The sequence below is a fragment of the Ictidomys tridecemlineatus genome, chromosome 7 (assembly GCF_052094955.1).
Source record: "Ictidomys tridecemlineatus isolate mIctTri1 chromosome 7, mIctTri1.hap1, whole genome shotgun sequence".
NCBI classification, from domain to species: domain Eukaryota; kingdom Metazoa; phylum Chordata; class Mammalia; order Rodentia; family Sciuridae; genus Ictidomys; species Ictidomys tridecemlineatus.
In genome coordinates this window covers 196122444-196139865 of record NC_135483.1, presented here as the reverse complement: position 1 = coordinate 196139865, position 17422 = coordinate 196122444, and the positions used below count along the sequence as shown (strand labels likewise).

Sequence of the window (17422 nt, the reverse complement as noted above, 5' to 3'; positions counted from 1 at the left end):
GCGGGGCCGGGCCTGGGCCGCGCCTTATAACGCGGAGCCCCGCCGCTGCCCGCCCCGTCCCGCCCCGCCCCTGCTCCCGCCGGGCCGGTCCCTCTGGTCGCCCCCACCCTTAGGCCTCGGAGACCCCAGCTGAGCACGTCGAAGTGGACTCTTGGGCCCCTTTTCCCAGTCGGGAGCCCCTCCCTCCAGGACGCCTCCCAGATCGGGGGCGCCCTGAATTCAGGTGGTGCCCTCGTCGGATGCACCCGGAGGCCCAGGGTCATGGGGCCAGTCTGCCAAGCGGGCAGCTGCCCAGAACTGGTGGGGGCCCGGGCTGGGAGGAATGGCCCCATATTATGCTGCTATGGGCAGTGTGGGGGGCGGACCTGACCAAGCTGCCCTCTGTCCATCAGCCCCCAGGGTCAGTGCAGGGCACGGCACCCCGACAGGTGGAGCAGCCCTGCGCGCCTGGGATGGTTCCGTTCAGACCTTTTTGGCTGGGCGTAAGGAGGGGAGTGCGCACACCTGGATCTCTGTGCGCCTGGCAGGCACAGCTGGCATGCTCCCTCCGCCATCCACCCCAGGATGGTGGGAGCGTGGACCAAGAACCGCGGGACGCGGAGAACCAGGCAGGGGAAGGGCCCCTCCCGCCACATTCCACTTGGCTGGCTTAGTGCCAGGAGATGACAAGCAGGAAACACTGCCCTGCACTCAAAAATTATTTTGTTGCTGTTGTTGTTTTGTTTTTGTTTTTGTTTTAGTTATAGATGGACAAGATATCTCTGTTTTTGCGTATTTACATTTTTGAGTGGTGCTGAGGATGGAACTCAGTGCCTCACAGGTTTGAGGCAACTGCTCTGCCACTGAGCCACAAGCCCAGCCCACAAAGAGAGGCACGTTTAGTTGTAAATCATCCAAAAGAATTCTGCCTCTCTTCCCTGGGGAGATGCTCCAAGAAGACACCGGCCGGCCCTGAGCATGAGGGTCTCAGGTCCCTGGCAGGTTAGGACTGAAAACAGGGACACGGACACCCAATTTCTTTAAATATCACCATGGAATGAAAAAACATCGATTCCTGTGGAATTGCAGATCTCTAAGAACACATCTGAGAAGCATCGACCTATGAACGTGTGCTCAGCAAAATGCCTGAATTTATTTTATCTGGAGACTTGTGGTGGATCGATCCCAATGAGGACGTTGGCTCCCAAATCCACACAGAGGACGGAGGTGCTGCTGGGTGCCCTCGGAGCAGGGGGCACTGCCTGGCAGGTTTTCACTCCTGCTGGGGGTGGGACATGACGGCTGGCAGCCTGGCCAGTGGAACTCTGCCAGAGCAGGTCCGGGGGTGCTGGGGCCTGCGCCCCACTGTGAAGCAAGTCAGGCTGGTTCTGTTCCCTTGTTCAGGGAGCCTGTGGACCCCAGGACCCCAGGGGTTCCTGTCAGAACCTGCAATCTGCTGTGCAGGGCCCCGCCTGGGGGTGCAGCTCTGTGCGGCCAGGTACTTTCCTGTTTCTGAAAAGCTTTTCCCAGCTCATGGACTAGTCCAGAGAGGTGGCTGGCTTGCCCAGGGATGCACAGCCCCGAGGCAGTGCTGGGTTTTTGTGGGGGGGCAGGCCTACTTCCCCAGTGGGTAGTCAGTTCTTCACAGCCCTTTGGGGGTCTTCCTCCTCCAGCTGTAGGACGCTGAGTTCTCCTGCGGTGTGTCTGGGGCTGTGGAGGCCGGCGGCCCTGTCTTCTCCCTGTGCACCCCCTCCGTGCGCACTTCCTGCAGGGCCTTCCCGTAGTGGCCCAAGGTGGGCGGTTTGACTCAACCTGCTTGCTCCCAGCTCGGTCCCCTTGGGCAGCACAAGGGCTCTGTGGAAGAGGGGAAGCATGACTCTTCAGCTGCTGGGTGACTTCTTTCCCTTTCACAGTGTGGAGCCTGAGGGCACAAGAGCCAGCACTGGGGACAAGAGCCATTGCCCTGTGGAAAAAACCGTGGTTTTCCCAAACAGGGAAAGATCCTAGTGATGTCATGGGCTCTGCCCGAGGGCCCAAGTCCCATCGGTCATGGTGCTGGGACAGCCTGCTGGAACACTAGCCTGGGCGTGTGACGGGCCTGGCCTGGGCCTGGGCTCCCACCTCCCGGCAGCTGGCTCTCAGAGAAGGTGGGAGGCCAGGTGGCTCCTGCTGCCCACCCCACAGGCGCGGCCCTGGTTCAGAGGCGGGGGTGGCCCCTGGGGTGGAAGTCCTAGGTTGAATGCGTGGCCACAGGATGGGCCTGCAGAGCAGGAGGTGGCCCCCAGCCTGCCCGCCTGGCAGGAACCTCACCCTCCCTCTGGGGCCCTGGCCCTGGCCTCAGCCTGGCTGCCCGGCAGCCTAAGGCGGCCAAGTGATTCCCACTCCCCTCTCTTTCTCCAAAGGAAGGCCCTGGGCCGATGAGGTCATGGGAATAAAAGCTCCCTTTGCCCCCAAAACAGTGGGAGTCTGCAGTCAACTTGTGTGGCCCCCGCCACCCCCCCATCGGCGTGCACATGGGGCCACCAATGCTTGAATCCCAAGATCATCCCGTCACGTGGATGGGGAAACTCAGGCTCAGATCCTGGGACCCCAGGATCCTGGCTCCAGGTCATGAAGTCACCAAACAACACGGTGTCCAGGTCCAGCCCCCTGGCCTGTGGCCAGCAGCTGTGACGGACTCGCAGACTGAATTCAGTTCATGAACTGTTCCCTCTGTTCCTGCTCAAGTTTTGGGCACCAGGTGAGGGTGGGACCTTGTGTGTCTGGGCAGGGGCTAGGCTGTGGCAGGTCAAGGGAAGAGTTCTTCCTCCCTGGGGGCCTGTTGGGTTATAATCTGCTAATGGCCTCCATGTTTTCAATCGATTAAAAAATTAATTTAAAGAATTAGCTTTTAGCTCACAGTATAATGCAGAAGGGTAGATACCGGTCCTGTGGGCGTTCTGGTCAGGACTGATATCTATCACTTAGCCAGCACTGGGGACGGAACCCAGGAGCACGTTACCGCTGAGCTACGTTCCCAGCCCTTCTATCTGTTATTTTGAAACAGGGTCTTAGAAGTTGCCCAGGCTCACCTCAAACCTGGGATCCTCCTGCCTCAGCCTCACCAGTAGCTGGGAAGAGTCACTTTGTTGATGATGATGATGATGAACACCAGACCTTTAATTTATTTGTTTATTTTTTATTTTGGTGCCAGGAACTGAACCCAGTGCCTTGCTAGGCAAGGGCTTTACCACTGAGCCCCAGCCCCAGCCCAAAAAGTCCCATTCTTAAACGTGATTGTGATGGAAACCACCCCACCCCTGAGCCTGGCAGTCCCCGGGCAAGTCTGTGGGCACTGGGAGGCCACATTGCCTCCGCGTAGGAACCCTTCCTTCAGGAAGACCCCTTATCTCCTGGCTGGGGACCAGGAGTGGCTCACCCCCACTGCAGGCCCTCCAGAGGCTGGGCATCTGGTGCCACATTGGGCAGGGACTAGAAGATGTGACCAGAACCATCTTGGGGGAGGAGTGCAGGGTTTCAGCAGGCTCCATTCCTCAGGGCTCAAGGGGAGCAGAACATGATGGCGGCAGAGTGGCGGAGAGAAGCGCTCACAGATGGTCAGGAAGAGAGAGCAAGCTCCACTGTCCAGATGCAAACCTCGTGCCCAGCCAGGCACCCCAGTCAGTGCCTGCAGGGACAGTTCTCCGACTGGGCTAAGGCTCTCAGGCCCAGTCACTTCCCCTCGGAACCCTCACACCGTCTCACTCGGGAGCCTTTGGGGGACACCTCACATCCAGACCATGACAGGGACCATACGCAGGCCCTCGTGCGGGTTCGTGTCCTCGCCCCCCTAAGTCCTGACAGAGTGCAGGTGCATGCTCCCCCTAACAGGCCGAGGAGTGGGGGTTCCCTGACCACAGGGGCCTCCAGGCTGCCTGTCCCTGTGGCTCCTTCCATAAGGTGCCTGCAGCTGACCCCATGAAGAGGCTGGGTGACCAGGGGCGGTGTGGGCAGACCCGAGCCCAGTGGACATGGCTGCAGCCCTGGGCCTCGTGGTGCGGGGCCTGGCTACTGAGGCTCCCTGGGCACCCTGGGGGCTGGGCTGCTGCAGGGGCTCTCTCCCCCAGCCCCATCTGCCGGAGGACATGCTGCGCCCACTTGGCAGACGCTCCCTCCATGGTTGGAGGGAGCTGAGCAGGGTAGGGGGTGGTGCTTGGCTGGCACATGTTCTAACGTGCCCCGTGTCCCTTCTAGAAGCCCGCATGAGCCCCAGTCCTTCTGAGTCCTGTGTTCCTGAGGTCTCCAGTAACATGCTCAGGCTGCCCGTGGTCACCCCTGTCCTGTGTGAATGAGCATCACCCAGGGTTTGAGTCACATGCCCGAGAGTCCCCATGTGCCATCCCAGGGGCCTGTCCCCTTCCCCACCTGCTCCGCACAGAGTGGCCTTGGTGGACTGTGCCACAGCCTCTCTTCCTTCTCTTCTGGATTCTGGTTGGTTTGGCTGGTGTGTGGCACTAACAGGAGGGGACAGGAAAGTGAGAAGCACCTGTTCTTCCATGTCCTCCCTCAGGGCACTGCCCTCCCTCCTCAAGGCCCTCTCTGCACCACCACTGCATGTGTCCTGAACTGGGCAGCTCCGTGGACCAGCCAAGGTGTGGTTTGAAACTGCAGGTCGGGCACTGGTTGGCATGTGCCCAACCCCAGAACGGCCCCCATTCCCATGCACGCTGTGGCCAGCGCCCCACCTTTCCCACCAGCATAAGTCGGTCTCACTCTTCAAGGCGCGGTTTTTAAACAGCCTAGAAAGGGTTCCTGGAAACTTCTGTGCAGCAAGAGTCCAGGGTCCCAGAGACCCTTGCCCCATTTTCACCCTGTCCATCAGGCAGTTGGGTCCCTCAGGCCCTGGCTCTTTTTCTTGGAGGACCTGCTCTACCTGGGCCCAAGGTCCCAAAACTGGCATGGAAGTCAGGCCTGGGAGCAGAGTGGACCCTAACCCGAACTCAGAACCCAGGGGTAAAAGCCCAGGTGCCATGGGCTGGACCTGGAGGCCTTGGAGGGTCAGGGCAGGGCCAGTGCCAGGGCTGAGTCCTAACTTACAGCTCATCTTCTGATGGAGCCCGAGACAGAGAGGGTGTGGCACTCAGACCAGGTGAGAGCTCTTAAATACGTCCTTGGTTACAAACATGGCACCTGATTCAGGATGAGAGGGGGAGGGAGGGAGGGAGGGGGAGGCCAACCCTGCATGGGCCCCGGTGATACTCAAGGGCCCTGGGGCAGGCCTGAGCCAGCAGGAGGCCATCAATGTCCCAGAGCTTCCTCTCTCAGGAGGGTTCTGGAAGCAAGACCCCCTTCAGACTCCAGAGCCACAAAAGTCCCTACAGACTCCAGTGGGTCCCACCTGTGGGTAATCTCATTCCAGAGCCTTTTCTTTGATGAACACTGTCCCAAGAAGCAGGGCCATCCTGTCCTCAAGTGCCCTCTCCACCGCCCACTTCAGACCCTTCAGACCCTTCTGTGCCTCATGCCCCACCCCCTTCTTTCCTAGGGCATCCTGGAGTGGGCACAGAAAGGGCTGAGCAAGGCCTCCTTTGTCCCCAGAAGCAAATCTGGAAACACAGTGCTGCCACAGTCTGGCTGGGCACAAAATAACCAGCCGCCACCAGGCACTTGTAGGTCAAAACAGGAACTACTTTATTATCCGCACTCCCGCCAACGCCACCCACCGGGCTTCCAGGTACACCACACACCAACCGGAAATCCCTCCTTCGGAACTTCCCCAACCAACGAGAACTCTCCAGGAATCCCCGCCGGAACTCCAAAGTAGGGGCGCCCAAGGCGGACAGAGGGGTCTAATATACAACTGAATACACAGCTTCACATAACCCTCATCATCTCAATGCCTCTCAACCCTGCGTCATTCCCACTCGGCTGTGGCTCTCAGCACAGTGCCACCGTGGGGGGCGGGACTCGAAGCCCACCTTGTGGTCCTGTTGCAGTGAGCACAGGGCCCAAGGCCAGAGCTGGCAGGCTGCCAGGTGTGGACACACAGCAGTGGGTCAGAGCAAGCCAGAGAGGCCTGGTGCTGACCCATCCCAGGGCCCTGCTTCAGTGCCCACATTCACTCCTCATTTAGGCAACTTCCCCGAGGGCCGCAGGTGGGGCACAGAGGCCCTGGGAGTGACCCTGGGGGAGGCCTGAGTTCTGGGGCGTCCCGATCCCCCAGGGCCTTCCTCTGAGGTTGGCATCCCAGGTCAGCAAAGCCCTCCTCCCACACGGTGTCTGGAGATCAGGCCGTGCTGCCAGAACTGTGGACACAGGCCACGTCCTCCCAGTGTGCCTTCTGATGTCCCCTGTGGCCCAAAGCCCTGGGACAGCAGCTCCAGTGGACCGGTGAGAGCCCAGGGGACTCCGCAGGGTGACAAGGGCCTGATGGGGATGCCCGCCAGCTGCTCCCCACCTAGTGCTCCTGGGCTGGGCTGAAGGGTCGGGTCCACTTGGAGACATCCAGGAAGATGCTGGAAGCACTGTGGTAGAGCCAGAGGCGGGGCAGGGCCCCGTGGCGTGTCCAGGAGTCCCGCACCGTGTCGTAGGCCTCCATCTCCACCCGGTAGTCGCCGTCCATGCCCTGCCAGCGGCCACCTGTCACGTACAGGGCATCGCCCAGAGGCACCAGCGCACCGTTCTCATGCAGGCTGTGTTGGGACTGCACCTGTGGATGGTCAGTGGTCAGCATCCAGCCGGCCAGAGGCTCAGGGCCAACAGCGTCCTCACCAGGGTCAGCGGGGTGGGGGAGGGTGGCAGGGCAGTTTGTACCAGCTTCCAGGACCCCCCAGGCTTCCTCAGACCCCCTCTGGGGAGCCCCTGCGATTGCCCAGAGGATGACCTCTCCTGGGGTCAGAGGGGCTGAGGGGACCCTGAGGCCTAAGCCCAGGAGCCTCCAGGGAGGCTGGACTGAGCCTCCACTCACAGTGGCTGTCTCGAGGGCACGGGGGGCAGGTGTGCTCACCTGCAGACACCCCGGAGGGCGGGCCACCGCAGGACCCCTGCCCGCGCACACACTCCTTGCCCCTGCCTACGGCCTCAGGAGTGCCCTGGAGAGCGGTTGAGGGACAAGGTCGTAGCTTTCTCTCAGGACACAGCCTGAGAAACTGTGGGCACTCCTGGGAGAGCCAGTGGTGGGACCAGCCTGGCCCTTGAGCACGGCGGGAGAGGCCTGGTGCAGGACGGGCCCAGGAAGCAGTGCCCCTGGCAGGGCCCGTCCTGCACCTGTTTTGCCACTGTGGTGGGGGCCTCAGGTCCGCAGAGTGCTGACGCCCAGGGACAGCTGCAGGCAGCAGGAATGCAGAGGCCACTGTTGGCAGGACAGCGGCTGCAGCCTCCCAGGCTGCCTGCGGGAGGGGAGCCTCCGCTCAGCCTCTGGAGGGCAGGCCCAGTGTCCAGCGCGGGCTGAGACCCATCATGGCCTCCAATGAGGAGAAGACCGGGGCTCCGGTGGCCCCAGGCTGGCCTCTGGAATGACCACCTCCCATCCTCCCCTGGGCCAGTGGCAGAGTGGGGGTGCCTGGGGATCGAGGGAGCCCACAGGAGGGCACCCCAGGGGAGGCTCACTCCCTCGCGGCCGCGGGAGGAGCTGCTTCCTTTTAGTCTGTGGCTGCCTCTGAAACACCCACTGCCTGAGCCCGGACACTCCCCAGGGACAGAGGGCCGGTGGTGACCGGCTCACCCGTCCTCAGCGCTAGCGTGGCGGGGTGCGTCCAGGGGACAGTGAAGCCTGTCTGCACCTCCCTGCTGGCCTCTCTGTGCCCCCCGGGCCAGGAGTCCAGCAGGGCCCACCAGTGGAGAGGGGCCTGGGAGGCGGGAGCCCACCTTCTGCCACAGGTTGGCCCCCGGGTCGTACACGTAGACCTTCTTGGTGTTGTCACCGATGAGGTACAGCCCCCCCTGCAGCGCGGCACAGCGGGGCGAGGACAGGTACTTGGGCAGGAAGGGCGAGGCGATCATACTCCACGCATCTGCAGGCAACGGGCACCTTCACCAGAGGGGCCGGGCGCGGTCCACAGCCAAGGCCAGGCGCCGCTCGCAGCCTGCTGCTCTCTGCTGCGGACAGCGTGAGCCCCCTCCCTGAGGCTGGACACTTGTGGAGGGGCCGTCCCTGTACCCTGGAGGCCAAGTCCACTGACCCCCTGCTCGTCGTCCTCGAGCCTGTCTCCATGCTGCTCGCAGTGGCCTGTCCCCCAGGCCTTCCCGGGGGCCCCGTCCCCACCTGGAGTCTGGCTCTCACTGGTCGATGGTCCCTCTCATCTCCACTGTCCAGAGGATAAAGGGACCGGGACCAGGGCTGGGAAGGCCACCCTGCTGGAGAATACCCAGCTGAGACTCACTGGGTCTCGGAGGTCCAGGATCACTGCCCGTGAGGCCCCGTCCAGGTGCACAAAGCCACCAGGCAGCTTCAGGACAGGCGAGGGGCTGGGGCAGGACAGACAGGCTGCTGCCCTCTGCAAGGCGACCCGGCCCCGCACTGCCCACCGCCCTTCCCACCCCTCTCTAAAGGGGCCATGGCCCTTCATGAGAGCTCCAAGGCCACCTCTCCCCTCCTCTCGGCCCCACCTGCGCTAGAGGCCCCCCCTCGGCCCACTGAGCTGGGACTGGGTTGGGAGCCTTGCAGAGGGGGCCAGTAGTCCCTGCCCCTGCCCACCTGTGACGGGGTTGTAGCACTGCAGGGCCAGCGCGTTGTACTTGCAGGCGCTGGAGCCCACCAGGTAGAGCCGGCCCCGGCAGCCGGCCGCACAGAAGTTGCTGACGTACTTGAGGGCCGGGCTGACGGGCGTCCAGCTGTCCGTGTAGGGGTCGTAGCTCTCCACCTCCACCACGCCCAGGGCAGTGCCTGTGGGGCAGCTCAGCCACGTGAGGGGGGGCTGCAGGCCTCCAGAGGGCGCACCTGCACCCCAGGGTGGAGCTCTCAGGGGTGCACAGGGTTGGGGGCAAGAGGGGACTGTGGCCTCCAGGGGCAGCCAGCCTCCCACATCCAGGGAGGCCGGGGCTCCAAGAGCTGAGGCTGCCTGCCCGAGGCCATGCCACCAACGACTGGCAGGGAATGGACAGTCACTTGGACCCTGAAGGGTCCCCGGCCAGGCCTGAGAGGGTGGACGGCAAAGGAAAGACCCTATCGGCAGCCCGTGCCCAGTCCCCGGTGGGGTCTGGATGTGACAGAGAAGGGGAGCCCAGCTGTGGAGCAGGAGGTGTGCCTCGCGTTCCTCGTGGCCCAGTCTTGATGGCACCCGGGGTGACAGCATGTGACCCTGGGGGTTGAGATGCCCTGGGGATTCTGTGTGCTCTCTGCTTCCTGGCTAGGGACACAGCAGCCATTGAGGGAACAGGGGACAGGTGGGCATGAGGAATGGCTGTAGGGCCGGGCAGGTTACCTACAGAGCTCGAGGGTCACCTGCATCTCCTGTTCAACACTCGGATTGATAATTCCCGGGGGGCTGCTTGCTCTAGCACTGGGGGGCCTGCGTGACTCGTTGGACCTGTTCCAGGCTAGAGGCTCAGTGGGCCTGACGGCCATGAGAGAGTGGCCACAGCAGGGTCCCCACGCGGAGACTTCCCGGTGACCCTGAGCTAAAGGCTGAGTCCCAGCTTCAGGGGTGGCATGGTCACCCTGCTGGCAAATCAAGGCCTCCGTTTCTGCCGGCCCCTCCTGACTCATCGTCCTGCTTCCTCTGTCCCCAAAGGCATCCGAAGCACCGGGGCTGGCTTGAGGTCTCCCAGGCCATGGGTTTTGAGAGCCACCCACTGGAAGCCCTGTTGTGGACTTCCCTGACCTCTGGGCAGGAAGGAGGGGCCTCCTGCGGCTGCGGGGAGTGGGGAGGGAGGCCTCACCGCCAATGGCGTAGATCTCCCCGTTGAGCGCGGCGCTGGCGTGGTTGGTCCGGGCCTTCAGCATGGGTGCCACGGGCTTCCAGGCTGCCTCCTTCAGCGGGAAGCACCAGGCCTGGGTGGTTGACCAGGTGTCTGTCTTGGTGCCCCGGGAGCCACCTGCCAGGAGAGGGTCTATCTACACGGGTCCCACCAATGTGGGGTCTCTGGATCCCTGGGGTCTGGGTACCCACGTCCCACTAGTGACATTGGTAACCACTGGGTACAAACGCCCCTGCCCCGTGCCAGGCCATGGTCACGCATGTGTTGCGCCTCCAGGCCACCAGGCCACCAGGTCCTGGGCTGTGGGCGGCACTGTGGGCGGCACGGAGTTGTGGGCCTCCTTCCTCATGCACAAGGGGAGATGAGGATTCCCCACCCCCAACAGGGGAAGACTTCTCCCCAGACAAATCCTATCAGGAACCCCAGATCCTGTCACCAGCTCCTGGGGACACGCTGGCTGCAGGAGCACAGCAGGTTGGCCCTGGGCAGTCAGTGAACACTGCCCGGCTCCGGCGCCTCCCGGTCACCCCTGGACTTAAACTCCTTGCTTTCAGAGCTTGGCCGGCCGGAGGGACCCTGTGAGAGGGGAGAGCTGATCTGGGGCCAGTGCTAGGCCAGGCACCTCCTGGGCAGGGCTCTCTGGAAGGGGCTGGCTGGCTGCCCACCTGTGACGTAGACGTCGCTGTTGAGTGCTGCCAGGGAGAAGCCCCACTTGTGGTGGTCGGGGAAGTCCGGGAGAGCCATCCACCGCCCTGCGGGGAGAGGAGCATGCGGAGGAGCACCCCTCGCAGTAGACAAGGGGCACAGACGGCACCCAGCCTGGCCCTGCGTGCTCTGGCTCATCATGACCGCACTTCTCGCACCCCAGAGCCTGGCACCCAGCCTGGACACGGGCGGCACCCAGGGACGTAGCAAAGCCGTCAGGCTCTGCAGGCCAGGCCACGCGGTTCACCCCCTGACCCCAAGCGGCCATTCAGTCCCAGGTCCAGTCTCCCCTCAGTCAGATGGGGTGTGGGCTGTCACCTGATCTGTGGGTGTTAGTGGGTCATAAGAACATCACTCACCATCCAGCCACCCAACCCTCCCCCTGAGCCCCCTGTTGGCCCCAGGGGGCATCGGACCCTGGCCCTCGGGAAGCAGAACGGGTCCAAAGCCCAGCTCTCATGCGCCAGCGTGTGGATGAGCCCCGGCCCTGGTTCCCCTCTGTGTGTGTGGGGGTCCTCCTGCTTCCCTGGGGAGGGGTGGCATGGGAGGACGGTGGGGCCCGGGGACGGCCCCACCGTGGTGGGTGTGGGGAGGTCCTCACTGCTGGGAGAGCGGGTGATGTGCAAGTCAGACCTGCCTTCCTGGGGCTCTGGGGTAAACTGAGGCAAGAGACGAGAAGATGCTGAAAACAAGTCAGCAAGAGCCTGTCGGGGACTCGGGTCTAGGAAGGGCAGCGTCGGTGGGCGAGGCCAGCCCTGGGGAGGCACCTGGGAGTGCTCACTGTCTAGAGAGTCTCAGGACTTGGCATCAGGCCTCATGGTGAGCAGAGCTTGGCACCGTGGGCAGGGACCGAGTGTCCCCTGACTCATGCCTGTGTCACCCAGGGTGGGGACTGCCCAGTAGTCAGTGGGCCTTGGATGCCAGCACCCCACCCTGCCCTGCTGACCTCCTGGCCAGGTCTGAGGGACAGCTGCTCCCTCCTGACGTCAGCCCCAAATCCCCTCTCGTCAGCCTCTGACCTGGACAGCCGGCCTCGGACCTCCTCCAGCTGACCAGCCGCTGCCGCCCTGCGGGTGGCTGCCACCTGCCCCAGAACTTTCCCAGGAAGTGGCCAACAGAGCCACAAGGGGCCCTCAGAGCCCCTCACCCCCCAAACAGCAGGCCTGTCCCCGGTGTGCCCCCAGCTCCTGGCCTCCTGGTGACTGTGTGAGAGGCCCCAGGTCCCCTGGGCACAGGAGGAAGCTGAGGACCCTCAGGGAGGCAGAGCAGCCTGCTCACGGCTGGGGCCAGAGCCCCTGGGCCGAGCGCTCACCCAGGCAGCCTGCGCCCCTCTGTCCCTGTGCCAGGGAAGGGGCACCGAGAGGAAGCAGTGACCCAGGCCACCACCCCACACAGCTCTCCCTGGGCCGTGGGACCTGCACTCTGGCCACCAGAACCTGGTAAAGAGCAGAGGTGGGGATCTGGCTGCAGGGAGAGGGGACTGAATGTGTCCCCAAGAAGGCCGACGAGCGCCCCCAGTACATGGACTTGGGCAAGGGCCTATTCCCTGTGCCTCTGCAAGGTGACACCGGGGCCACCTGAAGGGGTGTGGGAGGTACTCACGGGCCTGGGGGTTGTAGAAGGCGAAGTTCCCAGGCTGAGGAGTGGGCTCCTCACCACCCTCGTCCTCCTCCAGTGCCCGCCCGCCCACTACCACCAGCACCTCCTCCATCTTCTGCGGGAGGCCCGGCATCACCTGTGGGCAGGAGCGGGGGCAGAGCATCTGGCCACCATCTCCCCACGCCAGGGGCCCATGGAGGTCCCTGTGTCAGGGCCACACCTGGGCCAGCCTCAGCAGGGGTGTACACGTGTGTGTGTGTGCTTACATGTGTGCACACGTATGCGGGTTGCCTTAGTGGCTGTGGGGTGCAGACGGCTGCGGAGGCAACGTGTGTGAGGGCCAGCACTGTGCCCAGTGCCGCTCAGCAGCCACGCACAGCCCCTGCCCCTGGCTGGGCTGCTCTGGGAGACACAGTCTCAGTCAGGAGCCACTGTCCAGGCTGCCAGGACCTTCTCCAGAATGTCCAGCCTCCCACCGCCAGGATCACTGTGATGGCCAGCCGGGCAGCTCCCAGGCGGCTGCAGCATGAGGCCAGGCCCACTGTGATTGGCCAGGGCCCGGCGGTGGCCGGGGTCAGGATTCTGCCCCCTGTACACTGCCGGGAGCCACCAGGCTGGGCCAAGCCTCCCCCAACGCCCCTCCAGGCTGTCTGGAGGCCGACCCACGTGGCTCCTTGTCTCAGCCACGTCCACGTCTGTCACTTCACCAGGACCTGCCTCGCCTGCAGTCAGCACAACACGAAGGGCATCCGTGAGGCCACTCGGCACCCTAGGGCAGATGCTGGTGGCTGCCAGGCTGCCTGTGCCCCTGCCTAGGAGCCACTGGGCCACCTTCCTGGACGAGCTCGACACCCCTCCCCCTTCCTTTCTGCTGAGCTCCTTCCTCGAGGACCCTGCTCTGATGCCCCCTCCTCCAGAGAGCTCCTGACGCCACCCCTGGAGGGTGCCTGAGCACCTGGCCCGCCCCCTCTGCCGGGGTCTGTTTCAGGCTCCTCCTGCGGAGCCACGGGGTCCTTGTGGATGGGGCCACTTCTAGGCTCCCCACTCTGATACCAGGGTGTGGCTCTCAGGGCACAATCTGTGCTTGAGGGGTGAGGAATGCCCTCACAGGTGACCAAACCAAGGCAGGAGCAGTGCAACGCTGGTGGCACCTTGGTGACCCCCCTTCCTTGCTCTTGCTCCCCGGGCAGGTGGCGTCTCGGCAGGAGGAGCCGCGGGCCCTCACTCACCCCACTGTGGCCCTGGTTCAGCGCCTCCTGGCAGGCTTCTGACTCCTGGATCAGCGGCTCTGTGGCCAGCAGCTGCTGCCTGCAGGGCCTGGGCACCGCGTCCAGGTGCACGAGGCTGAGCAGCTCGGGCAGGTGGACGGCCCGGGCCTGGGCGTCATGACGCACCCAGCGCAGCAGGGCCTCTAGCCGGCTCTGCTCCGGCTGCATCTGCAGCAGGTCACCGGCCAGACAGGTGGCCAGCCGTTCTCGGGATAGCTGCAGGAACTCGTCCTCCTGGGCCACGGCCTCAAAGTTCTCCCGCAGGAAGGCCCAGGCCTTGGCGGCCACCCCCAGCAGCCCCTGTTGCTCCCCGAACTCGCAGATTCCCAGGCAGTTGGTGGCATCCAGCTGCTGTTGGAGGTAGCGGCCACAGACCTTCTGCACGGCAGGGAAGTGGAGGCGGGAGGCCGTGCGCGTCAGGGCCTCCACGTTGGTCTGCGTGATGGTCAGCCGACCCGTGTACACGAAGTCCAGCAGCTGCCCCACCACGGCCGGCTCCACGTCTGGTAGCTCCACACGAGCAGAGAAGCTCTCCGCGAAGTCACCAGAAAACATGGCGTGGAAGTAGGGGCTGCTGAGCGCCAGCAGGCTGCGGTGGCAAGGCAGCTCCCGGCCGCCCACCAGCAGGGTGACGTCGGCCAGCTTGGGCAGAGAGCGAAGCTGCTGCAGGCCGTCCAGCATGTCCTGGGCGTGCGAGGGCAGCTGGAAGTCCAGGTCGTCCACATTCCGCACCATGATGCCAGAGTCCACCCTGTCACCGTAGAGGCACCTGGAGCCCACCTGAGTTCCTAGGAAGGGGAGAGAGCAGGGTCACCTGGGTGACAGGCTCACTGTCTCTGGGGACCGTCGGTGCACGCCCTCCCTGCCCAGCCAGCCCTGGCTGAGCCTGGCTGACATGGGGCCCCTGTCTGCCACCCGCCTTGACCCAGGCCACAGCCTTGGGGGGGAAAGCTCGGTTCCCATTTCACAGGGAGGAGGTGGCCAAGCCATTGGGGAAGGACAGGCCCCAGAGGACAGGACTCCTGTGCCCCTCGAGCTCCCCAAAGGCCGGCCCTACCCTACCCCTGCCTGAGGGCCGCGCTACTGATTGACTGTTGGGGGCATTTTAGGGTCTCCTGCCCCCTGATTCGCACCGCCGGCCAGGCCTTTCCTTGGTGGCCTGGGGTGGCTCTGCTCCTCTCTCTGGTCCCATTTCCTCATCTGCCAATGGAGAAGCTGGGGGTGAAGGGCCTGGATCCACCATCCTCCCAAGTCTACCCTGCCCAAATGGGGGTCTCCAGGTCCCACCTTGCTCTGCATTAGCCACTCAGCCCCACCATCCTGAAGGTGAGGGTGTCATTTTACAGCAGGGAAGCTGAGGCACAGAGAGCCTGACTCACTTGCCCCAGGTCACACAGAAACTGAGGCAGCCAACCCTGGAACCCAGCCAGGTTTGGGGCTATGGCCAAACTTGGGCCACTGAAGACCCTGTGGCTCAGCCAGAGGCTCCTCCTGGGCATATTGAAGGACGAGCCTGTTTATTTATGGGCTTCTGGTGTTTGGCCCTCAGAAAACATCCTAAAGCAAGAGTTTGCACCAAAGGTTTGCCCCCAGTCACCCCAAGGCAGAGGCCTGCACAGCAGAGAGGCATCCCATCCACCAGGGGGCGCCCACGCAGCCCCAGGGCCAGGCGGGGGCAGTGAATGCTCTAGAAATAAAACAAGATAAAACACGAGACAGACCCATAGAGTGAGTGGTCAACCTCAAGGCCTGAGCCAGAGACGCGGGGCAGGCGCTGGAGGCCTGTCCCCTCCGTGGCCTGCGCTGCCCTTCTTCTTCCTACTGAGCAGAATGCTCCCAAGGAGCCCACTTAGGCCTTCCAGGGGCCAGCCTGGGCTCATGCTGGGACAGGACAGCTCAGGAGGCCAGGGCCAGCACCCGGCCAGCCATCCAACACGCTTGACCCCGTCACCCCCTCGGGCAGGGTGAGCACAAGAGACCAGCGAGCCGCGGGCGCGGGGGTCTCCTGGGCCACCGCCCACAGGCTCTGCATTCCCGTCATTGCTGCCTTCCCTGGGCCAGCCGCTGCCACGGTGACACGTGGCTGTCAGACGGGAGCACCCAGCACGTCCCAGCCATCTCAGGGGTGCCTCTGAGCACATGCTGCTGCCTTCCCAGCATGGGACAGGGGTCCCAGGGCCTCGGAGCCTTATCCAGCACCTGCCCAGGGAGGAGGGAGGGTGAGCAGGCGGGCAGCGGGCCAGCGTGGCCCTGGCTGCAGTCCTGGGGTTCGGGGGCCTCCTGGCCCCCCGCCCACTGAGGAAGCCTGTTGGCTGAGCCCCCAGTTCACCCTGAGGAGCTGGGCTGGGCCTGTACAGGGGCCTCTGTCGCAAGCACTCAGCTCTGTGACCCGCAGGCTAACGGGACACCAGCACAACCTACCTGCTCACCCCCACTGCCCCCCGCCTGGCCCCTCCCTTGCTGCCCGCCCCCCTCAGAGCCCCTGCCCCTACCCTTCAGCCAGCCTTGGCGCCGGTCGCTGAGAACACAGAGCTGAGGGCAGGACTGCCCGGCCGCAGCGAGGGGCATGGAAGCCTCCCGGTCTGGGCTGGGTGGCCACGTGGGGATGACGGGATATTTTTAGTCTCTGTCTGCATAGAAGGGAGGGTGGGGAGGGACGGGCTGGAGGAAGAGGGGAGGTGATAGCTTTTCACAGACGTCTGCTGTGAAAGCCCAAACTGACCATGTCACATCAGAGGGCCTGAGGCCTCCAGGTGACCCCAGGGCAGGACAGACAGTGGGGAGCTTCCAGGGCACCCACGAACTTTCACCCCTCCAGGGGCCCTGGGGCTAACTTGATGGGTGGGAATGCAACCCCCTCCCCAGTTTGCTCCTCTGCAGCATGGGACAGTGGGCGCCTATGCTGGGGACCAGGGCCCACAAGGAGAGTCTCAGCTCATGGCTGGACCAGGGGAGGGGACGCTTTGGTTTACTTGACAGGGCCCAGGAGCCTCTGATTCTGCTGTAGAGTGGTGGAGTCTCTCCACAAACAAGCAGGGTCGGCCAGCCAGGCCTTTCAAAGGTTGGGGTCTGCAATGGCAGTGGGGAGGTTTTGGTGGCAAAGAGGGTGACAGGGCCCTGAGGAAGCCCCACCCAGCAGATGCAGGGCACCAGAGGCCAGGCTCCCTTCCTGCCATGCCATGACCTTGGCCTTGGGCTGCCTGGTCTCTTCCTTCATCCTGAGCACCCGGGAGAGCGAAGACATGGGGTGGGGTCATCTAAACACACAGGGGTCACGGGGAGCCCCTCACATCTGGGCCTGAATGAGGCTCAGGAGGTTGAGCCCAGGAGCTGGGGTCTCTGGAAGTCTCTCATGCCAGTGGTCAGAACCAGTCTTCCCAGCCAAGGGGCTTCCACGCACCAGAGAGAAGCCCTTGGCCCTGAGCCTGGCTGGTCAGGCTGGAGGCGCACTGGTCAGCTCTTCCTACTAAAATGACCATCTCTGGTGTGTTGGCAGTGCCGGAGTCAGGGAGTGCCAGAGCAGAGGGGCCAGGTGGCCCCGGTGACAGCCTCCCAGCAGAGCGAGGCAATCTCTCAAGGTAGTGGGGTGTCCGGGCACGAGAGGCACCTGCTCGGCCAGCCCAGCTGCTGTGGCCTGGTTTGAAGCTAAAGGCCACAGCCCCTGCTCCCAGGATGAGCGTGTTGAGGCAGGGGACAGCGGTCACAGAGCCTGGCATCAAGTCTGGACAGAACGTTCCCGGCTCCCGCGTGGGGTCCCTCCTTCCACGCGCCCCTCCTCAGCTAGCCTGCCCCGCCCCGCCCCTTCTCTGCTTCTGTTCCCCATTCTGTTCCTCCAGCCCTGCTCTGCACGCTCACGTGGGGTGAGAGAGCCCCGTGATGTCCCCAAGTGTCATATGTCCCGGCCATCGCGGGAGGGAGCTGGAGGGGGAGTGGAGAGGCTGGCTTTGCTCAGGGTGTCTGTCCCTGCTCAGGCT

General features: G+C 63.8%; 1 protein-coding gene across 3 annotated transcripts; it reads right to left on the bottom strand.

Moving 5' to 3' along the window:
• Window positions 1-5625: 5625 nt before the first annotated feature.
• On the bottom strand, window positions 5626-16046 carry Klhl30 (kelch like family member 30). 3 transcript variants are annotated; one of them, XM_040268095.2, is made up of 8 exons: window positions 15941-16046; window positions 13410-14236; window positions 12184-12316; window positions 10542-10628; window positions 9838-9993; window positions 8654-8896; window positions 7825-7970; window positions 5626-6667 (listed from the first exon to the last, which is right to left on the bottom strand). In XM_040268095.2, exons 1-8 carry the CDS (start codon window positions 16014-16016, stop codon window positions 6416-6418), a joined length of 1920 nt encoding a protein of 639 aa, XP_040124029.2. In that variant the 5' UTR covers window positions 16017-16046; the 3' UTR covers window positions 5626-6415. The 3 variants fall into 3 exon arrangements, 2 of the variants coding, with proteins under 2 accessions (XP_040124029.2, XP_005326432.2); XM_005326375.5 differs by having other exon boundaries at window positions 8654-8842; XR_005725934.2 differs by lacking the exon at window positions 5626-6667 and adding an exon at window positions 8340-8424 and having other exon boundaries at window positions 7830-7970.
• Window positions 16047-17422: the final 1376 nt, after the last annotated feature.